General features: G+C 34.2%; 3 protein-coding genes across 4 annotated transcripts; 1 reads left to right on the top strand and 2 right to left on the bottom strand.

Annotated features, from left to right (window-relative positions):
- Positions 1-3,974: 3,974 nt before the first annotated feature.
- On the bottom strand, positions 3,975-6,029 carry LOC130818103 (fasciclin-like arabinogalactan protein 1). The gene has a single exon (XM_057684142.1). It carries the CDS (start codon positions 5,994-5,996, stop codon positions 4,383-4,385), a length of 1,614 nt encoding a protein of 537 aa, XP_057540125.1. The 5' UTR covers positions 5,997-6,029; the 3' UTR covers positions 3,975-4,382.
- Positions 6,030-13,249: 7,220 nt separating this feature from the next.
- LOC130818389 (protein TIC 20-v, chloroplastic-like) lies at positions 13,250-14,296 on the bottom strand. Its single transcript, XM_057684554.1, has one exon. The coding sequence runs from the start codon at positions 14,063-14,065 to the stop codon at positions 13,433-13,435; it is 633 nt and encodes a 210-aa protein (XP_057540537.1). The 5' UTR covers positions 14,066-14,296; the 3' UTR covers positions 13,250-13,432.
- Positions 14,297-15,224: 928 nt separating this feature from the next.
- On the top strand, positions 15,225-22,101 carry LOC130818388 (transcription factor TCP4-like). 2 transcript variants are annotated; one of them, XR_009043954.1, is made up of 4 exons: positions 16,310-17,779; positions 17,866-18,013; positions 18,496-18,578; positions 22,086-22,101. XR_009043954.1 is itself a non-coding variant. In XM_057684553.1 (2 exons), exon 1 carries the CDS (start codon positions 16,460-16,462, stop codon positions 17,729-17,731), a length of 1,272 nt encoding a protein of 423 aa, XP_057540536.1. In that variant the 5' UTR covers positions 15,225-16,459; the 3' UTR covers positions 17,732-17,779; positions 17,866-18,430. The 2 variants fall into 2 exon arrangements, 1 of the variants encoding a protein (XP_057540536.1); XM_057684553.1 differs by lacking the exons at positions 18,496-18,578; positions 22,086-22,101 and having other exon boundaries at positions 15,225-17,779; positions 17,866-18,430.
- The last annotated feature ends 66 nt before the right edge of the window (positions 22,102-22,167 follow it).

Genomic DNA, 22,167 nt, shown 5'->3' with positions numbered 1-22,167 from the left:
TTTTACTAATATTTTTTATAATTTTATTATGAAGTACATTGATAAATTTTAAGTTTTATTTTCTGAATTATAGGATAGGTTAAAGAAACGGAAAGACTAGATGAGACTCAATCTTGAAATTTTGTATGAAAAATACAATATTTACTCTAATTAAGACAAAATACAATTATCACTCAAGATAGCTTTAAGTATTGTAATATGAGAGCATCAAAATAAGTTAACAACCAAAGTAATTAATCACCCCTACTTCGTCTCTCGAGATAACTTAACTTTTATAATAACTTCCATGTTACCTCTGCTTCTTAATCACAAGATCAAATCTTTCAACATTATTATAATAAAAATAAGAACGTACATTTAACGGTTAGAATTTTTGTTGATATCAACATGGAATACATAGTTTTAGGTCAATGTTAAATCTTTTAATCGAATCTTGTCTAATATTTTTAGACGTTTTTGTGAAATCAAAGAAAATGAAATGCTTATGAGTTACGATCATATCATATGTTTGAATTAATTTAATTTGGATGACAACTATTTTCCCATTTATTTGATTCATATTCCACCTTGCTTCTCATTTTGGTTGCATTAAGTTTTCATTACATAATTTTTACTTGTTGAAGTTTGTTTCAATTAAAAAACAAATTCACAAGTGAAAAATCCAAGATTCAAAACATACAAAAACCACATAACTATACAAGCATTTTAGAATACTTTGATGTAAACAAACAATCACGTACTTGGCCCTGAGATTTAAGGATTAGGTAAAACTTAAATCATAGGCTCTCACGACATTAATTTTTTCGTTTTATTTTACTTGCAATTTTATGATAAAAAAAATGTCACATTGAGATACAACCTGAAAAACAAATAAAGTATAAAACATAGAAATTAGAATATATCTATAATATTGGATGTACGCACCTATAAATACAAAACTAACGCAAATAAAATTAGTCAAATAAACACATAAGCAAAGTAATGAAGTATAAAAAAGGAACCAAATCGTAAAATATAAAAAAAATTCATATATTTATGAAACTTATAATCGTAGAAAATGAAAACTCACAAAAAAATTAAAACCTACTTCTATTTATTAGGAAAATTAACTAATGTTTAATGACTTAAAGTCCACTTAAATTTCATATATGTTCAATTGTGCGCACTATCATACTATTATCATAATTATACATGTTTAAATTCAATAAACATTATATTTAATATAAGTATTATGACCTGATTTAATGGTTAACAATCCAATCTTTCATACCTTAAATTTGTGTTCAAACCCTTTTAAAAACAAATTACAATTCTTTTAGTGGACCCCTAGGCGTAGGCTCGACTTGTCTTTGCCTAGGGGCGACCCTGGTGTATATACTCCATTCATTTATATATTAATCTATTCTTTTTATTTGAGCTATTTCTTTTATTTAATTCTATTTTTAGAACAACTCGTCTTGTATGAGACCGTCTCACTATGAGACGGGTCCATATAATAGTCCATTTCTTCGAATGATTACTTTAAGATCATAAGTAATCGTTTTCAAGTTATAAGTAATTATTCTAAGACTTTAAAAAGTAATTATATTAAAACTATAAGTCATCACTTTAACATTATAAGTGATCATTTTAAAACAAAAAGTGTATATTGGGCTAGCCCAATAGAGATGGTCTCACCGTGAGATCGTCTCATTTAAGAATTAGTGTTTCAGTTATTCTCCTGTGAGACGGCCTTAGCCGTGCAACTGGCCCAAGCCCAATAATCTTTTTAAAATTTTTTAACATACTTAAAAGGACAATTCCAAGACTTAAAAATTCAATTTTAAGACTTAACAGATCAATTTAAAAGTTTTTAATATCTACTTTAATGTTTGAGTCATCATATTTTAAAGTTGAAATGAGAATTTAATGTCGTGTGTTTGATCTTTTAAGTCTTAAGATTGATTTTTTAAGTATTGAAATTGACCTTTTTAGTCTTAAAACAGTCAAATTCCATGACTTTAAATGTCAATTTCAAATCCTTGAAATTGGTTTTTTAAGTCTTTAAATTGGCCTTTTAAGTCTTGAAATTGGCATTTTAACTTGTGAAATTGGTAAAAAAATATATACAATTGAGCTGACCCAATAAAATACGTCTTACAAGTAAGAGTCTTGCTTTACAAGTAAGAGCTGTTCAAATGTGACCCGACTTGAAAATCCGAACCGAAATCAAAAGTTAACCGACCCGAAAATATGTTTCTTTTTTAGGTTTATCGAACTGACATTATCCGAACCGAAGTTGCGCTCGATCAGATTTACGACCTAAATTCTTAAAATCGAACCCGAACTGCGACCGATTTTTATAATCGATGTATAACCGTTAATCGAGATTATCTGAACCTAATAGTGACCGATCGAGTCATACCCGACCCAAATCATGCTCACAAACGAACTTGATCAGGCTAAAACCGACTTCACCCGAACAAATTTTTAATCGAAATGCTAACCTGAACCAATTTTAATATAGAGGTATGATCGACTCATATTCAATGATCTTATTATTTAATCTAATAAAGTAATAGAAATTTTAATAAATTAAATTTTATACATACATTGTTTCATGTATTTAGAAGTTAATAATCAATGGTCAATGTTTATTTAACTATTTTTAATTAAATTTGATGAAAAATGATAAAATTTTAATTTTAATTTACAGTCAAACAAGTAAAAATAACAATGTAATAATCACAAACTGATTTGCATTTTAACTATTTTGCCTTAACTAAGGGGAATCTTGTCATCAATCAAAAAATGTCTAACAACTTAATCTGATATTGACTCGATCTATAATAATTAGAAATACATAGCCGAATTCTACTGGAAAATAATACCTGAACCCGATCTGTACTCGCTAGAACCGAACCAATTATTAACTGATGACAGTCTGAGACCGATTGATTACTTGACACGAACTTCAACCGACACCGAACCGATGCTAACTTGATAGCTCAAATAACCGATCTTCAACCGAACCGTGACTAACCAACCTGACCCGAGTGTGACCCGTCGTAACACGCATCCAAAAAATAACCAATCTAAAATACAACTGAACCACATGACACCCGTCCGAAACCGACCCGACCGTGTCACCCAAGTTTTTGTGTTAGTGTTTTTAGAATGCTTTATGCGCAAATTTACTCTAATTGATGAGTCTAACTATGTCATAATTGTACTTTTATCAATATAAAAGCTTCAAATAATTTCACTTCTTTTTGTATTTATATCAATATTTTATATATTTTCATTATCTACTCTTATTTTATGTTGCAGCTGTGTAATAAGAAAAAATACGGTCAAATGTGATGTTGTTTAATTCATCTAATAGCATATTATAATATACAAGGATCATAAGGCGAGCTCGAGATTATTTTTATTAGGATTAGTAACCAAAATAGATCTAACAATTTTTTTTAATATTTTTAAGAATTTTACAAAAGAAAAAAATGTAGAATAATAATAGAGTTGCAAAACTATCATGTCTTAAGGTAGGCTTCGCATTGCAAAGACCTCTACTTGTATAAAAAAACATGCAAAAAGAGAGTGAAATATAACTTTCGTTTTATTATATTTGTTACTAATAGTGACATTTTCTTACATAACATGTTACAATTGAATGAAATGTAATGTAAGAACATATGGAACAGAGTATCAATATCTAGAATTGGGGTCCTCTATTATGCATTATTTAACCCTAGGCAATAATTCTAACTCTTTATTAGGCCTTATTTAAAGCTTATTTTTACTTATTTAGAACTTATCTAAACGTATTTTCCTTAAACATGTTATACATAAACAATAAACATAACAAAGCTCTTTTAAGCCATATTGCATCTCAAATTGCATTCCAAAAACAATTATGCTAAAACCTGGCCTGTCATTTAGCAGTACGTATTAAAACAAAGAAAAATTTTAAACATAAACTCAAAAAAAATACATAAAAAATGAACAGAATATCTCATTCACCATAATTATCTTCAATTTGTGTGTCTACAATTTCCCAAAAGCAAAATCAAATACAGCAAAATATAATATTTAAAACAACCACAAAACCTAAACCTCCCCTTGTTTTTTTAAAAAAACCATCACACACAGTGACACAGACAACAAACAAATGTTGTTACACAAATTCTAAAAGAAAAACCCCACATAAGATGACAATAATTTGGGCTCATTCACAATACTTAGTACATCATAAATAAATAATTAAATCCACATCACCACATATGACCATATTACAATTTCCTCATATCTTTTCTTTGTGCCTTCACATTTTTTTTTACCCAAATTAATACTTCAATTTATTTTTCCTTTCACTTCAACCAAACTATGTCGTTTTACCTCATCTACAACAGTGAAGTAAAAACAATCAACCAAAATCCCACCGACACCATCATCTTCTTCTTTATCCCCTGCATTCTCTCTCCTCCGTCATTCTTCTCATCATCAAACGCATCAGACGCCGATGGTCCATACTCCGGCACAGAAGCTGACGAATCAGATGAATCATCACTCGGAGGCGCTGGAGGGGAATGATGCTTCTTTTTCTTTGAAGACTTCGGCGCTTCAGCTTCTGGTGCTGGTGCCGGAGCCGGCGAAATCTCCGACTTCTTGAATATTTCCTTTGGCTTTAAAACCTTATCAACCGTATAAATCGCCACCGGATCTTCATCCAACAAAGTTCCAGTAATCGTAGCAACAACTATCTTAGTCTTCAATGTAACTGACCTTCCTTCGTTTTGTACCTCGAAATCGAACTTCTTCTTTCCATCGGTAGCTAAAGTATTCATTAATCCGTTACTGGATTTGAGCATTGCCATGGAGTAGTAAATCGGTACTGCATGGTAGAGTAGAAGAGAGTTCTTTTCGTCTTTGGTTAAGTTCTTGAATTTAGGTTGAAAACCTTTGAATGCGTCGTCAGTAGGACAGAAAACGGTTAATCCGCCTTCGAGTGAGTTTGTGTAAGTACTTAGTGAGTCAGGGTACTGAATGAGCGTATCAGCGAATGCTTTGCAACCATGAGCTGACATAACGTCAGTAATGTTTTGTACTTCAGGAGCTGGAGCTGGTGCTTCCGCCTCGGGATTTGATAAGACGTGACTGATTTGAATGACGGAGATATTGTAAGGAATTTCCTTGACTGATTTGACAAATGTAGCATCTAATGGTAAATTTCCGCTTTCGTCTGCGTCTTTAGTGGCGGCGAAGCCAACTTTGCCTCCTTTGAGATCGGTGATGTTGACGAAGCCGGTAGTTCCAGGAGCGGAACCGGTGGCTTGGTACATTGTGGCGGCGAGGGCAGTACCGTCCGTGATTTGGTGGAGCTTCTTAGCACCAAAGTAATCGAGAAGGACGTGGAGAGCAAGAACGTTTTTGAGGGCAGAGATAGGGAGGTGTTTGTCAAGAAGAACGTTCATGGCGGCATTGTCAGGGGCGAGAACGGTGATGGTTTCACGGTTGTTGATATCTGGAGCGAGGTGGGTGAGGGTGAGGTAGTGGTTGAAGGTGGAGAATTCAGGGAATTTGGCCAAGATTTTGGTGATGTTATGGGCATTGGTTGGGGTAAAGGAGAGGAAGAGGAGCAATGCTCCAAAGAGAAGGAGAGTTTTTTTCATTGGGGGAGTACTGTTTGGGTGTAATGGTTTTTGTGTGGGGAGTGAAAGGAGAAAGTGAAGGATTGGGGAAATGAAAGTGTTTTGAGGCTTGAAGGATGAGGTATGAGGGGTGAGTCCTGAGGGAGAGAATAAAGTAGAGGAGTGTTGTGGTGAGCTAGACAGACTGATAGAGTATGTGTGAAGTTGGGTGGAAAGTGGGTTTGGAATTGTGCTGGATTTACATGTAAACCCACTATGAGGTTGAGGACATTTTGTGTCAAAATAATTTGTTCTTTTTAGGTTAATTTCACTATTTCTGAAACCTTCCATAATTTGTAGTAGTTGTGACTTGTGAGACTTTTGCATTGTTTAAACAGATACTCCACATTATCATTATCATAAGCTCAATTTATATGTCAAAAGACTTAATCTCAAAAAAATTATAAATTCTAATAATATAATATTGTCCGTTTCTTTTTAAATGTTAATTTTGCTTTTGGGTTACTATTTATTAATTACTCTTAAATTTATATTTTATTTAAATTTATACATTGAAACATAGTAAAATAAGTAAGACCTAATTCGATTCGTCTCGATATAAGGTTTACTAATATTTAGTTTTTATAATTTTTAATTATACACAATTATCGCTATTAAGTATTAAATTAGTGTATTAGCAAATGTGTAAAAAGCAAATGGAACATTTAAAATAAAACAGATGGAGTAGGAAATATAAAGCTTACCGTGGTAAATAAAATAGCTAAGGTGTGTTATTCTCACTTTATACTATTCCTATTAATTAGGAGTGTTTTAGAAGTGTTTGATTGTTTGCAATAATATGTAATTGCTCTTTGATAGATTGCAAAAACATCAATTTCGTTAGCTAGATTAGAAATATAGCCATAAATTATAATCTATTGATGCAAAATTAAGCATATAGTTCATCTACAAATTAATATATGTGAAATTATACAAAGTAAAATGTTGTTAAATTGGTTGGTTGATGAAATCGTTACCAAATGTTTTATTTCTCATTGTGTGTTGTATTTTATAACTAAACATTAGTTAACAGTCATCATGTAATATTCATGTAAAATATTACATACTCTAAAATTAATTTTATTTGAAATAAATTATATTGATTTGGATTAAATAAATTAAGCAGACTATAATTATGAGATAAATAAAACTACTACTATTATATAAGAAAATTGATAATAAATTAGGAAAATTACTTCCAAAGAATGTATTTCAAGTAAAAAGAATAATTAAATAAAAAATAAAAGACACATTGCAAAAGAGATGAAATATAAGAAGAGGACAATTTTGTTGAAGTTAGTTTAAGGACAATATTATACACTACATAGGTGATGGTAGGTTTGAATTATTGTTCCATTTCTTTATTATTATTATAGTGAAGAAAATTGCTTCTTGGGTTTGTGTAGCTTGGAAAAATATGGAGTAATCTTTTAATTCATTAGTGGAGAAAAGCTTGTCAATAATGGATGTATTAATAATTAATTTTTATTAAATATGCAATTAGTTCATTCAATGTGTAAGTAATAAATCTGAAATAATTAGTCAAAATTCATGTACTACATATGATTAAGAAAATTTTTCGAGTGAAGGTGTAGCAATTAGCTTCTTACAATTATCAGAATCTAAAAACTCATATCTAAAATCTCTTAACAATGCATGAGTCATGGCATTTAAACTATTTGCTCTCACCTACATAGAATCTAATCTTAATAAAAAATTATAATAAATTCATAATAAAAAAGTATACATTAATATGAATTTAATGAGATTTCACATAAATATATTTTATTTTTTAAAAGTATTTTAAAAATCTTAATTAAATTTCTCTTTACTTAAAATTAAATATTTCAAACGGAAAAAATATTAGAGAACGAAGGGAGTTGTAGCATCAATTTTTTATCAGTTTGTCAAAGTTGATGTGGATTGCTTCGTTTTCTTAAGATTATTATTGGTAAAAATGGATAAATTTATGTATTTGGTTGATTTATTTATTATACACTTTTTGGTGTTGGAGTAAACAGGACAAGTGTCTTCACCTAGATCTGGGGCCTGGGGGGTGTCTTGTGGACCAATTGTAGCATCTGATCCAATCATGTGGACCAAATTTTCCATAAGTTGCGTTAAATTGAAATGAAAATACATGTGGTTAGCATTTATGTGAGTTAAAATCATTTAATTTCATATTACAAGTATTTGTTAAATCAGCTTTATATATTTATTGATTTAAATAGTTTGAAATTTAAGATTTTGACTTACATTAAATGAACTAGAAAATTTATTTTTACAAAAGTTATTTTATTATTTTTAAATATGAGTGATCTAATTTATAAGTTGATCTAAACATATCAATTTGAAACAATAAATATGCAAGAATGCAGTTAAGCAAAATTGACCCTATTATTTATAACCTCTAAATTTATACTCTAAGCATGAGAACTTTTAAATTAGCAAGACATATGTTTTCAAGGATATGTGCATCTTGAATTAACGTAAGTATTAAAAATAACATACGAAATATAAATTATTTTGAATGAAAATTTATGAGCATAGGCAATATTAATGGGAATGTGGTCTAAAGGACATGAAGGCCCCTCTTTTTATGTCCTAACCTTTTGTTTTATTGTTTGTAGCACCATGTAGTGTTAATTGGAATAACGTAACAACATGTTCAAATTATGAACTACTACTACTACTACTTTTATTGTTTTAACCAATCCTTTGGAATTGGTTCAAACATGCATCCTATTACTATTAGTGTGACGTCATCCAAATCCAATGTACAAGCTGGGTGGGAAATGGTCAAATGGGAATACTGAATACAATACCCTCGTCCCTCTTATACTTAGCACTTAGCAGCATCAACAATAACACATTCATATTTCATACAAAAGGCTATAAGCCCTACTTTCTAGTTTCTGTATTTAGATGACTTTACTCCATGTATCTTCATCTTCCAGCTCTTGCTCACATTCTCCCATCCCCAATTATACTTTTGCATCTCATCACTCATCACTCATCACTCATCAGTATGCTTTTCTTATCAATTATATCAATCATCCATCATCAATCATCAATCATCAATTATCAATCATCAATTATCAATTATCAATTATCAATGGCATTAGGCATACATGTCTAGGATCGGAAATCGGATTATCTTTTCGTAAGATCTCCCTAATCTGGGCCTCAATCTTCAGCAACACCCTTTTGTCTACCATTTAATCACAAACAACAATCACTTTACTAACATCAATAACACCACCAATTTAATCACAATTAAACATCATATATCAATACTTCATTATTTTCACATACAAGTACAACTTACAACATTAGAAGCTCTAATTTCTTGGTTTCTCTAAAATAACAATCCATCCAAACCCTAAATACTACCATCACACTACAGCCTACAGATACTCCTAAAAATTTCAATGGCTTTCTTCATCACCGCTTGGAGGACCATCAGAAACGGCGTGATCGTCATCATCAGGATCACGACCAGGATCAGATTTATCGAGAGCAGCTCGAGCTTTGTCGAGTAAAGGCTTCAAAGCAAGCTCGATGGTTAACCACCCAAAAGCGATCGCACTCAAAACTATCGCCGCTCCTTTCAACGATCCTTCTTTTCTTGCTCTTTTCATCTTCTTCTTCAATTCATCCAAAAGATATTGGACTAATTTAATTTACTTCCGTTTTATGTTTTTGTTATTTTTTGTTTCACTTTTTTATTATAATAAAATAAAATTTTATGGAGTTAGGTCCAATGGGCCAAAAGTTGTAGGATTGGTTTCAATTGTTAGTTTTATATACTCATCTATAGCCTAAGCCCAACTATACAAGCTAACCACAGCCATAATTGTAGCTGTTACTAATTTAACCGTCTAATTTACTTGGTATAATTAATTAATAATATTTTTCGAATATAATTTGCTGTGGAAAATGTTGAGAATATCTTCAAGTATTACTTTTGATTTCAAAAAGTTGTAACACACCCTACTTAAACAACTATTTTACCGAACAGTGATAACTTCTAAACAGTATCACTTTAACTTCATTAAACTACTAACATCTACATAGCCTGAGCCCATCATTGATCATACATCCGCATCTCACTACAAAGACTGTCGCTATGTTATGGTTTAAGAGATGGTGTCAAGAAGCTTATCAGCGCACAGCCATGCCCATGAACCACGTGTAGGCTTGTTAGTTTGTCCGCCCTAGCAACGAGGACAATATCCCATTCATCTGGAACATTCGAATGATATACATGATTTCTGTAATTGATCAGACAAAATAGGCACTTCTCTCACCATCGATGTTCGGTGGAACAATAAATCTTACCATTCCTCCTAGGAAGTCTGTCATGGTTAGAATGGAAGGAAATTAAGCTTGGAAGACTTATTGGTCAGTCTAAAGGACGAAATGATGACTAAAGTTGAACCGAAACAAAGGTTAACACGGACTTGGCTAAAACCAGTGTATAGTAAAGTTAAAAACATGGTTAGATTTTGGCAAACTTAATCTCTGATACTTGGCCAGTGAATGATTGGAGATAGATCGAGAGAAGCCGGGTAATTTTATATGATAATACGTTGGACAATGCAAAAGTTTGCTAAATATGGCTAATGCATGGTCTTGGTTGAAGACTTGTTGGGATGGATTTTGACCGGAGAGTTATCGGGATGTATGGCTAATGTATGGGTCTTACATCGGGTTTTTTGGCTTGAGATATGTTCACTATCTGTTGATGAGATCGTTTGCTAAATACAAGTTCTCGTCAAGGTGGAGGTTGTTAGTATGCCTCGAACTCGGGATCAAGGACGTCGCGGCTCGCAAAGAAGTGCACGGCCCGCGAGTGGAGGACAGAATGTTACTGTTTTGGGAAATAAAACAGTCGCGGCTCGCGACTCTATGCACGGCCTGCGAGCTCCTGGGCATTTTTTGCGTATCTTTTTTTTTTGGGTTTTTTGACGGTTACCTTTATTTGTGGCCGGCTATTTTGTGGATAATTGGAGCCCAAGTTTTCTTTTAAGTAGGTTTTATTATATATACCCTCTCTTATTAGTGATAGGGTTTATTATTCACAAAATTGAGAGAGATCACAAGAGAGCCATTGTTATTTGTGAGTGCGATTCTTCTAGTAAATTCTTTGATCTCGGTGCTGGTGGACGTAGCTATCACATTAATAGTGAACTACGTTAAATCTCTTGCGTCATTTTGTTATTGCTTTGTTTGAAATTATTTATTATTTCATTATTGTTCATCAATCTAGCTTCCGCTGTCGCACAACAGCAAATTTGCAAGTAATTATTTTGGTCGAAACTCAAAATAAATGACGAGTACACCTAAACTGCTCTTTTTACTATTTGCAATCAAAATCGCAATACTTGGCTGAATGACTTCTAACAAATCAAAAGCGTTGAATATATCCCGAACTAATCAGAATATATATTTTGCAATTTAAAATTGAAAGTGAACAACTTGGGATGCTTGGCAAGAAAGAGGGTGATTAATTGATGCTCTGCCCACTTGAGAAAACAATTGTGTAAGCAAAAAAAATAGCAGAAGTTAGTGGCAAGAATGAATTTTGGTGGTATGTAGAGAGAGCTGCACTAGCAGGCTTAAATTCGGACTCTATTACTTAGAATGACAAGCAACCTGAAAGTTTAACCACTAGCCTTGCTAAACAACACAAAATATTCTCACATTGTGATCAATGCAATTATCCAAAACAATAAAAGAAACAAGAAAGATTCAAACAAAACAATATGAAATGAAACCAATAATTAACGTAGTTTACTATCAATGCAATAGCTACGTCCACAGGCACCGAGAACCAAAGTTTCACTATAAAATTGCAAAATTTCAACGATGAATCTTAGAAAACTCTAATGGTGGCTCACTTTTCTCTCTTGTGTTTCTATGTAACCCTAATCCTAATTTAAAGAGAGGTTTATATAGTATGCCTCTCCTTGAAAAGAAATTAGGTTACTAATCAAGAAAACCCAGCCCAAAAACGAAAACCGTCGATACACCCACATAAAGCCAAGTCAATGTTTCCCCCTAACCAAGAAACGCCGACTCGTTGTTTCATTCTGGAAACTGATTGCCGAGAACACCACACAAAGCCAACTCAACCATAGTTACACGGAACATGGAACGTAGCCACGTTCCGCGATTCGGGAACATTCGTCCCCAATCACCACAAAACGCGACTCAAATCGCTCAAGGTGACGTCTTAGTGCAGAAGACCTTTTTTAAGAAGGTATTTTGGCCTTCATTTACAAATTAAAAAAAAAAGGAGAAAAAAAAGATGAAAACTAGAAATCTAAAAAAATTTCCACTTGAAAATAATTTCTTAAAGCAAATAAATCATTTTAGTTTAATTTTGTTTTCAAATATATATTTTGTACATAATGTATTTCGTACCCAATCGTTTCCAAGTCAATATAGGTTGCGTTCTGTGTTCCCGTTCCCGTTCCCCGTTCCAAACCAAATGTCGTTCCAGGTAACAATGGACTCTACTTTTACCCCAAGCCCAGAAAAGTCGACTCGGCTTTGGCTTCCGGAAAATCCTCCTCAGTCTAGAACCTAATGCCGACTCGTCTTCCACTCCTGCCCACCAAAAGCCGACTCGACGTTTGCGACTAAACGCGCCCCGTTTGATTCATCTTCTCCCATGTCTTAGACTCCAGTTTGAGTCACCAAAACACCAACAAGGTCTACAATATGAAGCTTGTGAAGTTTAAGAAAGCCAAATTTATCCGAACACATTTATTGATTTGAACTTTCTCAATTTCTCCTGGCCTAGCGATTTGTTTGAATGGAGGTAATTAGAGGAGAAGAAAGGGGATGGATTTAGGAGGATAGGTTTTCCTTTGTTTAAACTTTTGATACCAAATTTGGAGAGGGAAGGATTTGTAATGATCAACTCCTTCAATCTTGTTAATAACCAAATCTTCCTGGGAAAGATTTGGAAGGTAGTTAGTAAGTTGACCATCATTTCGCCCTTCTCCCTTTCCATCCTAAATAAAAAAAAAGGACCCTCATTATTCCCTTCTACCCCTTCCACTTCCCTTCTTTCCCTTTTCCTCCAAAATTTCATAGGAACAAAGCATAAAAGTAAGTTTATCTCTTGCGCTTACGCAAGAAAATGGATTTGTGATTGAGGATATTTGAAGCTTTATGCCCCAATTTTCCATACCAAAGAACTAAGATTGCATTGCTTCGGTCAAACACCATACAAAAACACACTTGCAAGAGCTGATTGTGAAAGGTCATTCATTTTCATTAGCGTGTAGCGTGCTAGGAGCTACTTAAGTGTATACAGTCTCAAGTCAGAGCTCCGCTATGCTATTCAGGTAAAAAATGCTTATAACAAAACTCACATTTATGAATTTCAAAGGTTAAAATTCAGAAGGTACACCAACAACAAAACTCATCCAACCAGTGATACCTAATTCAATAATCTGTCATGAATTTCAAACTGAAACAAGTGTATACCTAATTAGCATGAATTGCAAACTGTATTCAATTGTCATTCGTTTAATTGGGAATATAAAGGATTCACCAAAAGGACATAAATCCAAAAGCAAATAATTATTTCTATTCATCTATATCAGGAAAATTACAGCAATTTTCTGAAGCACAAAACAGTCTTCAGCTCAATAATTCAAGAGTATACAATTTAATACATTGTGTAACTAAACAAGCATATAAACACATTAAACAAGAATAATCCTGTTGAAAATGGAAACATGTTGTTAAAGAACTTGCCTTTCAGCAGCTTCAGCAACAATAGGCAATCTGGGAATTTGACCAATTGCACAAGAAGAAGTCCCATAAATCAAACTCACCAATAAGAACAAAAAGACAGTACTATCCAAACTCATCATCAAATCCAAACCAATCCCATCTTTTGGGTTAAATGTCCTCTCCAAAAGGTCGGGAAAAATAAGCAGAACATCAAGAACAATAGCTTGCATAGTGTTGAACCTCACATATCTACTAAAATTAGAGTTTCTCACAACAACAAAATAAAGGGCAAAAAATACCAAAACCCCATTTAGAGGAAAGCTTTTAAAGACCCTTATAGCAGGAACCAAAGGTTGAATAAGGAGTTGAAGAGGGGTAAACTGATTAACAACATATTTTCCGTATTGGATACCATCAAAAAAGGGGTAAAAATAGCAAATTGCTGAGATTAATCTATCTGGGACATCAGCAACATCATTGTTTTTCTTGGATTGACAAAGAATCAGTCTTTTTGGTGATGTGGGTGATTTAATTAAGGAGATAAAAGAATGATTTTTGAGAGGAAGAAGAGAAGATGGGTAAAGGGTTGTTGGAATGAACTTGAAAGTTGTAGGCGAAGAGAAAAGATTTGCTGTGGCCATGGCCGAAAATTTGATATTTTTGAAGACTGAAGAAATGTGTTTTGTTGTTTTGCCAATGACCACAGCAAAGAGTGAAGGACTGAGGAGTGAGGACTGAGCGAGCGGATGCTCTTTGTTTTGCACGGATTATCAACTCATTAGAAAGATATTTAATGTGTAATCAAATAAGAATTAAGTTTTTGTTTTTTTTTAGGAAAATAATAATTAAGTTAATAACTTGACCAATTGGACTTGGGAATAGAGTATTTTTTCAAAGTTTATAAGTAATGGCAATTATTTTGGATATAAATTACTTCTATATTTCTAGCTAATATAAGAAATTTTGAAAAGTATTAGCTGTTGGGGATAACCGTTATTGTTAGCCGTCAAAGTAAATATATCATTGGGTAATTGTAGCTATACAAATATAACTATAAAAGTTGCTCTTGAAAACAAAAAAAAATATAAAACGATACGTTTGATATTTGAAAACGTTACAAATTATAATGTCTATACCAACTACCTACATTACTAAATGTCGAACAATAATATTTTATTTTTTAAAATAAAGATTTAACTTCAATAAACCTCTAATAACTATTTAATCTAGTATGTCAAATGCTGTGTTGGGAATAAAAAGTTTATTTCAATTAATAAATTTCAAATATCAAATCATAAATAAAAAATTTGAAAATGACAGGCTATGAGTAGTCATTTTTAATTCTCAAACTTTAATTACATTAAAATAAGAGTGAAATTAATTTAAATTTAAATTTAAATTTTTTTAAAAATTTTAGATACTAAATTTAAATCAATTTTAGAATTTCAAATGAAATATGGTTCTGAACACAAGTGTTGATTTAGATCCATAGTTGAAATGGGTAAAGAAATTATACAAATTCTTGTATGAGACAATCTCATCATGAGACGTGCCTCATACTGGTGAGATTGTCTCATACTTAGGTTAAATAGTCCAATAATAAAAATTTTAGCATGATAAGTCTTTTGTATGGACTCATCTCACAATGAGACGGTTTCATAGCTACAAGTTTAGACTAGTTCATGAGTTGATTTGAGGCCTTGTATTCTTTTTGAGACTGTTTTGCCGGGTATTTTTTTTTTTGGGGGGGGGGGGGGGTGGGTAAAATAAGTCCAGCAAGTCAACTTGGGATCTAAATATGCAGATTCTTGAATTTGGAGTTGATGGGCTAGTCCACTTAGTTTTAATTTTGGGCTTTGGGTGTGTGATTTTGTAGTGACAAACAGGAATTTCCCATTTCAATTGTGACCAAACAATGCCTGTAAAACCTCAAACCTGGGTGTACCCGTTTTAGTTTATATTTAAAACGTTGAGCACCTCTGGCTCTGACTAGTGCAGTGTTACAACCCAAATTGCTACCTTTTGCTCTACTTGTATATTTTAGTGTTTCGCCTGGCCCCCAATCCCCATGATCCCTTTCCTTTGTTTACAAGCTAATTTGTAACCAAGATACTCGGAATTATATTTTCTCGTTTCAAAAATCCTTGTTCTTCTTTCCTTGCTTTTCTCTCACCAATTAAAAGGAAACTGCAATAGTACACATACACCAGTATAGGAGTCCGCAGTCCACAGTCCCCCAAAAAAACTACTTTTAAACGAGTAGGATTCGTAGTTAGTACTACTCCTATAACTGAAGCACTTGTGATAGAGTGCCTATATAATCAAACAACCAGTAACCTTGTCTCCCATTATTCTCATCAGATGGGTATGGGTTAGTGACTTAGTGTTAACAAAACAAATATGGGTTCTTTTTCCTTCTGTTTTTACACAATTTTGTTGTCAAGTACTTCTACTTGTACATGTAAGATGTGAAAGGTAACATCTTTGATGGATATGGTAGAGTTGAATGGCAGAGAGTTTCATCTTTCAGAAGTGTTGCAATTTCAGAAGCAACAAGACCACTATAACGTTATTCAACAATACCCAGGTATTCAGCATCCACAAAAACAATTTCATCATTATTAGTGTTACCAACAAAATTAGGAATTGCCCAACATCCAAAACTGGAACAACGAAAAGAGGACAAGGGTTTGAGTCTGGATCCTCAGAGGAGTCACCATCACAACCTCAACCTCCTCCAAAACCACCAACTTTTTCACCACCAAAATCCCAGAGATGTAGATGAACCACAGAATGAAAGACAACCATTTCCACCACCACAATTGCAAGAACAGCCACCATCATCCTTCAACCATAACCACTTTTTTCTTCAACAATCTCAAGCTGGGCAACAACTTAGAGACCTTTATTCTCAATTAGAACCCCAAAATTTGGTACCCATTTCAGAATCTCAGCGACCCATTAAGAAAAGAGCTTTTTTGCCTTCATCCTCTTCAATTCCAGCAAGCAGACAACATGCTCGGCAAAAGGTCTCAATGGGAATTGGAGATTCTTCTTCACAGCAGCACAAGAAGCAACAATCAGGTTCTAATAGAGGATCTTTGAGAAAATCTGGGATAGGAGAGATAGTAGAAGTTCAAGGCGGTCACATTGTCCGAGCTACGGGATTAAAGGACCGTCATAGCAAGGTCTGTACTGCTAAAGGGCCGAGAGACCGGAGGGTTCGTCTCTCGGCTCATACAGCTATACAATTCTATGATGTTCAGGATCGTCTTGGGTATGACCGTCCTAGTAAGGCTGTAGACTGGTTGATTAAAAAGGCTAAGGCTGCAATAGATGAACTTGAACAGTTGCCTGCTTGGAGTCCAACTAGTATGAATTTTACGACCTCAAACAGTCGAAGACGGAAGAATGATGTTGGAGAATTACTGGAGGGTAAGGGTGATGGAAGTGCTGAGGGGATGTATGGTGATGAGGAGCAACAACAGCCGTATAATAATGCTAATAACTCAGGTTCTAGTTTGTTACCACCTTCATTGGATTCTGATGCCATTGCTGATACAATAAAATCTTTCTTTCCTATGGGTGGGGGTAATGCAGGGCCCACCACTACGAGCTCGGCATCTGATTTCCAAGATTACCCTCAAGGTGGGTTGTTGCAGAGAGGTGGTGGTGGTGATGGTAGGCAGAGCCAAGATTTGAAGCTGTCTTTGCAGTCTTTTCAGGACCCAATTCACATGCAATCACATTCACACCACCATGGTACTAATGCTGTTCATGATGAGCAGCAACATTCACTGTTTCCTGGAGCTGTCCCGATTGGGTTTGAGAATCCGAACACTGGTTGGGGTGATAGCCAGCATCAACCCAATCCGGATTTGGGACGGCTCCACAGACTGGTTGTCGGCTGGAACACCCAACACACTGGCACCGAAACCCACAGTGTTGGTGGAAGTGGTGGTAGTAGTGGTGGAGGCGGTTATGTTTTCAATCAGCCTTCGCCACTATTGCAACCACTGTTTGGTGGTGGCCAACACAACCAGTTTTTTACACAGAGGGGACCCCTTCAGTCCAGTAACACACCCTCTATCCGAGCGTGGATTAGTGACCCTTGCTTTACAATTGCTAGCTCAAATGAACATAATCATAATCAAGCTATTGCAGTCCACCCACAAGGCTTACTAGGCCTTGGTTTCGCTTCTGGTGGATTCTCCGGGTTCCACTTTCCCACTCGGCTTCGGGGCGAGGAGGTAAATGATGGCCATCTTAATAGGCCGTCTTCCGCTCCCTCCTGTTCTCGCCATTGATAGGAGTGATGCAAAAGACTCTCCCTCTACTGGTTTCAGTATCTAAAGGTGATACCATCACCCAACATTGTTTATCTTTCTGCATTATGCTTCCACGTTATAGTTTGAAGTAATTTATATATTTGGTGTGACAGGAATTACTTCACTTGATAGTTTCATAATCCAACAGAGGGATTTTGATGAGGACAAGAATTTCAAAGAACCAATGGAGAGTCTACAGCTCCTTAAAATCAATGGCTTAAAAATGCAGGAAGATCTAATCTGAGAGGAAAATATCTTCAGGTTCTCTTCTCTGCAAAGCGTTAATTTATTATCAGTCAGTTAGTATTTTCTGTAGTAGGTTTTGTTTCTGCAAATGTTTGAGTTCCATTTATGTTTTGATGAGCTTCTTGAGCTCAACTCTGTTGGTGTATTAGCTACTACTGTGCTTTGCTACATTATGATGTAATCTTTTTGTGTACTACTTTACTCTTATCCATCTTTTAATTCATGATATGCTTTTCTATCAAAGTTCTATCTACAATATTAGTATAGCTACTTAGTTCGTTGCTGTTTTCGAATATTTGTGTTATGAGCAACTATAATTCCATTTTCCCAGTGTTATCTAGTGGCTACCTCTTAGGCTTCCGGCTAGTTGGGGTTTTGGGCAGGTTAATGTATGTAAACTTATTCTTGTGATAAACTGATAATGACCCTTATGTTAATAACGAGGTAGTTTCCAATTGAATCTTGATAGCTAACTGCGATATTGTATTTCTAAACAGGGTGTTCTTTGTCTTCGATCTTGTTGGGTACACAATTTGAAAAATTGCTTTCTCGATTTCCATGGATAGAGGCACATAGAATGGTATGGGATTTTGTGAATATACTCTCCACTTTGAAGTTGTCAATTTTTCATGAGATTGAAAGAGATTTACTTTACCATCATCCTTCCTTGCTTTACTGCCCTCATATAGGACTTGTCCTACTTCAAAACCAGCTTCCCCATAAGAAACATAAAAAGAATCGAAAGAGTGATCTGCTGATCTTTTGACATCTGTCTTTGCTTGAATTTTACTTAAATATGGATACCTTAAAAGTTACAAGTCTTTTTCAAATCATGGTAGCATTATTGAGCTAGCTAACTCTATATTTTGTGATTCTACCACTTATTTTTACTGCTAGGAAAAATTTAGCAAATATCTTCTACAGTGGAGATGCTGAAATTGTAGTTACATTTACTCACTTTCCCTTTTTGCTTCTTTACATGAGTGAGATAGTAATAGTAGCATCCATATATTTCATCTTTTCATCCAAACAAAGGCAAGTATAGGGTACTACCTAAAAAATTACTAAAAGCTCCATTAAGTTTACTCAAATGGTTCTTAAGACATCAATTCAGACCCTAGCTTTCATTTTTGACAAAATCATGCCAATTCTTGGCTTAAATTAATTAATGTTTCCTCTAGTTTGAAAGTAACTAAAATCACAAATTTGGGTTCGTTTTCCTAGTCTAGTCCTTTATATCATTGGGATGTCAATATGCTTGCATTAAGCTCGGGTGGGCTGTAGCCTGGGGAGAATCTAGTATAAGATTATATAAATTGATGGGTTAAAAGCATCTAATTAAGCTAAAGAAAAGAGGAAATGGAAACATGAAAGTGTGAATCGTTGTAATAAGATGAACACACCAAAGTTGAATAATTAGAGAACAAACTAGATGGGACACCCAATATTGCATGGTGCTTGGGTCAGCTTCTCATGGTCCCCTGCTATGTGATGTCAATATCTAGTGAAATGTTTTTGTATGTCTAGCTGGAAACTTTTTTGTAGCCTTTTTTTTCTCTCTTTTCATATTATTATCAATTCCTTTCTCATTTTAAATACATTAATAGTAGTGAATTACTTGGCTTGAGCTTCCTATTGGATTGGGTACACACACTTGATGGTTGGTACTTATTTATTGATCCCTGATAGCTACTACTCAGGTAACAGAACAGACTATAAATTTTCTGAGCAATTATTCATATTATTATTTATTATATTATAAATGTATAGTTTTTTTAAAGGAGTTTTTTTTCAAGAAAATAAGTTTTTTGTTTTCTCGTTCACATTTAAATGAAATATCTGAAATTATTTGTGAGTGAGGTAGACAACTGATAAGAACTATCAGAAATTTGGAGTTACAAAAATTATGGAGCATCATATATTTTCATTATCAAGGGCCAAACTTACACATGTATAATTCCCAAGGATATTATTGAAGAAAGTAATGACTTGATAACCTTGTGGGAGGTTCTTGATAGCTCCCTCTGCAAACTAATATTTTCTTGTGGGGTTTACTTTGATTGAAGTTAGATAAGTGCATCAATTGTACAAAAATGAAAGAACATTTGCTGTCATATACCACTTGTTTTTTTCTTCCCTCCACTTTTTGTTTTTTTTAGCTATAATGTCGACTATAATCACCTTTTTTGTTCTTAATGAACCTCAGAGATTGTGAGTAATCAAGGAGATCAATGCTAAGAGTGTGTATATATTGTGTATGATTTTCTTAGATCAGAATCAGATAGGTTCATCCAACAACCCAACACATTCTTGCTCATGATAATACAGAATATTGATTGCTGGTGTATAACGACAAATATTTGGAACTATAAAACATGAATGAGGGCTGTGAGTGACAACTTTGATCAGTTTGTGTTGTGTTTTTATAGTTATTGTTGAATGAATGTCTAATAGATATTTAGGGCTCGCAGTCTGCCTTATTCTGTGTTAGGGGCACGTTGCATTTGGCAGCCAGCAGCTATGGTAGATGCAATATAAAAGTTCCTCAATCGTACATTTAGTCCATGTACCTCAATCAATAGTTTTAGTTAAGTATATAACCATACCAATAGTGGTTCTTTTTGATGCTGTTTGACATCGACATTTTTGGAAAGATATTTAGAACTACGGGACGCTGTTTAAAAAGAAAACAATATCTAGGCTACAGCCTACAAGGCTAGGTTATTTTTTGATCGTATCAGAGTAATGCAGTTTCTGCAGCAATATGGGCAAGCCTGGCGGAACCTGAACCTGCCGAATAAACTTCCGAGGGAGAGCAATGGTATCACAAGCATGAATTGCCAATATGAATAATGGGTGGGATATAGAGGAAATTTGGAAAGGAAACGGATCACTATAAGTTTGTCTCGGATAGAGACTCATGTCAAGTCTACTTATTGGACCAAAGGGACCAAAATCTATCTGGTTCATCCATCCCATAATTGCCTTGTCTGGTCCTACTATAAATCAGGAAACCATCTGAGGTCCACGCAAACCTGCCAAATGAATGCTGAGTTCAAATAGATGTCCAGTAGGACAGTCCTAGCTGCATGAAGCATGACTTTAGATGATACAAATTCCCTTTTCCCCCCTTTTTTGTTTAGGATGGATACATGTGGTCTCATTGTTTAGACAAAATTTTATGGTACTAAAACAGTTGAGTTTTAATTTTGGGTGACCCAGTCACCCTAGTTTGCCTCTTGCCTTTATGTGGTGAACCCACCCATGTAATTGAGGTTTTCTAACGTTCGCCCTATTCTCTCAAACGTATTTTAAGTTAAAATCAGTCGGAAGTTTTGTTATGTCCATCACTCTCACTCTCACGTTGTGCTATTTAATTTAGTTACACACCAATTTTGTATGAATGAAAGAGAAAGGCAAAGAGAAATCTCACGCTAACCCAAAAGGAATAAGAGTGGCAAATATGATTTAATTAGTGCGAGTGTGTAAGATTCATACTTTGATAATATTAATCATTTCAAACCACGTAAAAAGCGACATACGTACTAGTATTTGTTTCGTTTTCTATCCAAGTTTTAAATCCTAAATAGAAGTACTAATATTTATTTCGTCTTCTATCCGAGGTGTATAAACATGTCATTTCACTTTATCTTTCTCTTTGAAATTGTATTTACCAACACCAACCTAACCTCACCCGTTATAAAGCTGTCGCATCAGTGGTGACATGCCTCATTACATTTCAATCTTGAACAGTCTAAGAAAATAGAGTAACTATGTGTGTAAGTTTAGCAAATAAAGTTGGAACCGAGGCTACATTCATGCTTCACCAATCACCCCTATGGGCTATGGGCTATGGGCTATGGGCTATGGGCTTATGCTTAATTATAATGAAGTATTTAGCTTAACATAATACATTTGTTTTTTCCCGTTTCTTTTCCAATTGCACTTTGGAACAAATATTAACCAAATCATACCATAATTGCGTATCTACCATCAAATTTATGATTCTACGATTCTGGTCATACAATTCCACATTATTCAATCATATACCTATTAACTTTGCCGGAGCTCTATACTAATTGAACAGGCTCATGCACAGTTTTTCTACGCAATTTGTGGCCTATCAAGATGAGGCGTCTTCCGGTTTGTTCACAACACGCCACATGATC

This window comes from Amaranthus tricolor, chromosome 7, assembly GCF_026212465.1.
Source record: "Amaranthus tricolor cultivar Red isolate AtriRed21 chromosome 7, ASM2621246v1, whole genome shotgun sequence".
Taxonomy (NCBI): Eukaryota; Viridiplantae; Streptophyta; class Magnoliopsida; order Caryophyllales; family Amaranthaceae; genus Amaranthus; species Amaranthus tricolor.
Note: the sequence above shows the minus strand (reverse complement) of the source record. Positions and strands in the feature narration are given on the sequence as shown.

Coding starts and splice junctions, on each gene's coding strand:
- LOC130818103 (XM_057684142.1), bottom strand. CDS start 5,996: ATGCAAAAGTCTCACAAGTCACAACTACTACAAATTATGGAAGGTTTC.
- LOC130818389 (XM_057684554.1), bottom strand. CDS start 14,065: ATGGCCACAGCAAATCTTTTCTCTTCGCCTACAACTTTCAAGTTCATT.
- LOC130818388 (XM_057684553.1), top strand. CDS start 16,460: ATGGGAATTGGAGATTCTTCTTCACAGCAGCACAAGAAGCAACAATCA.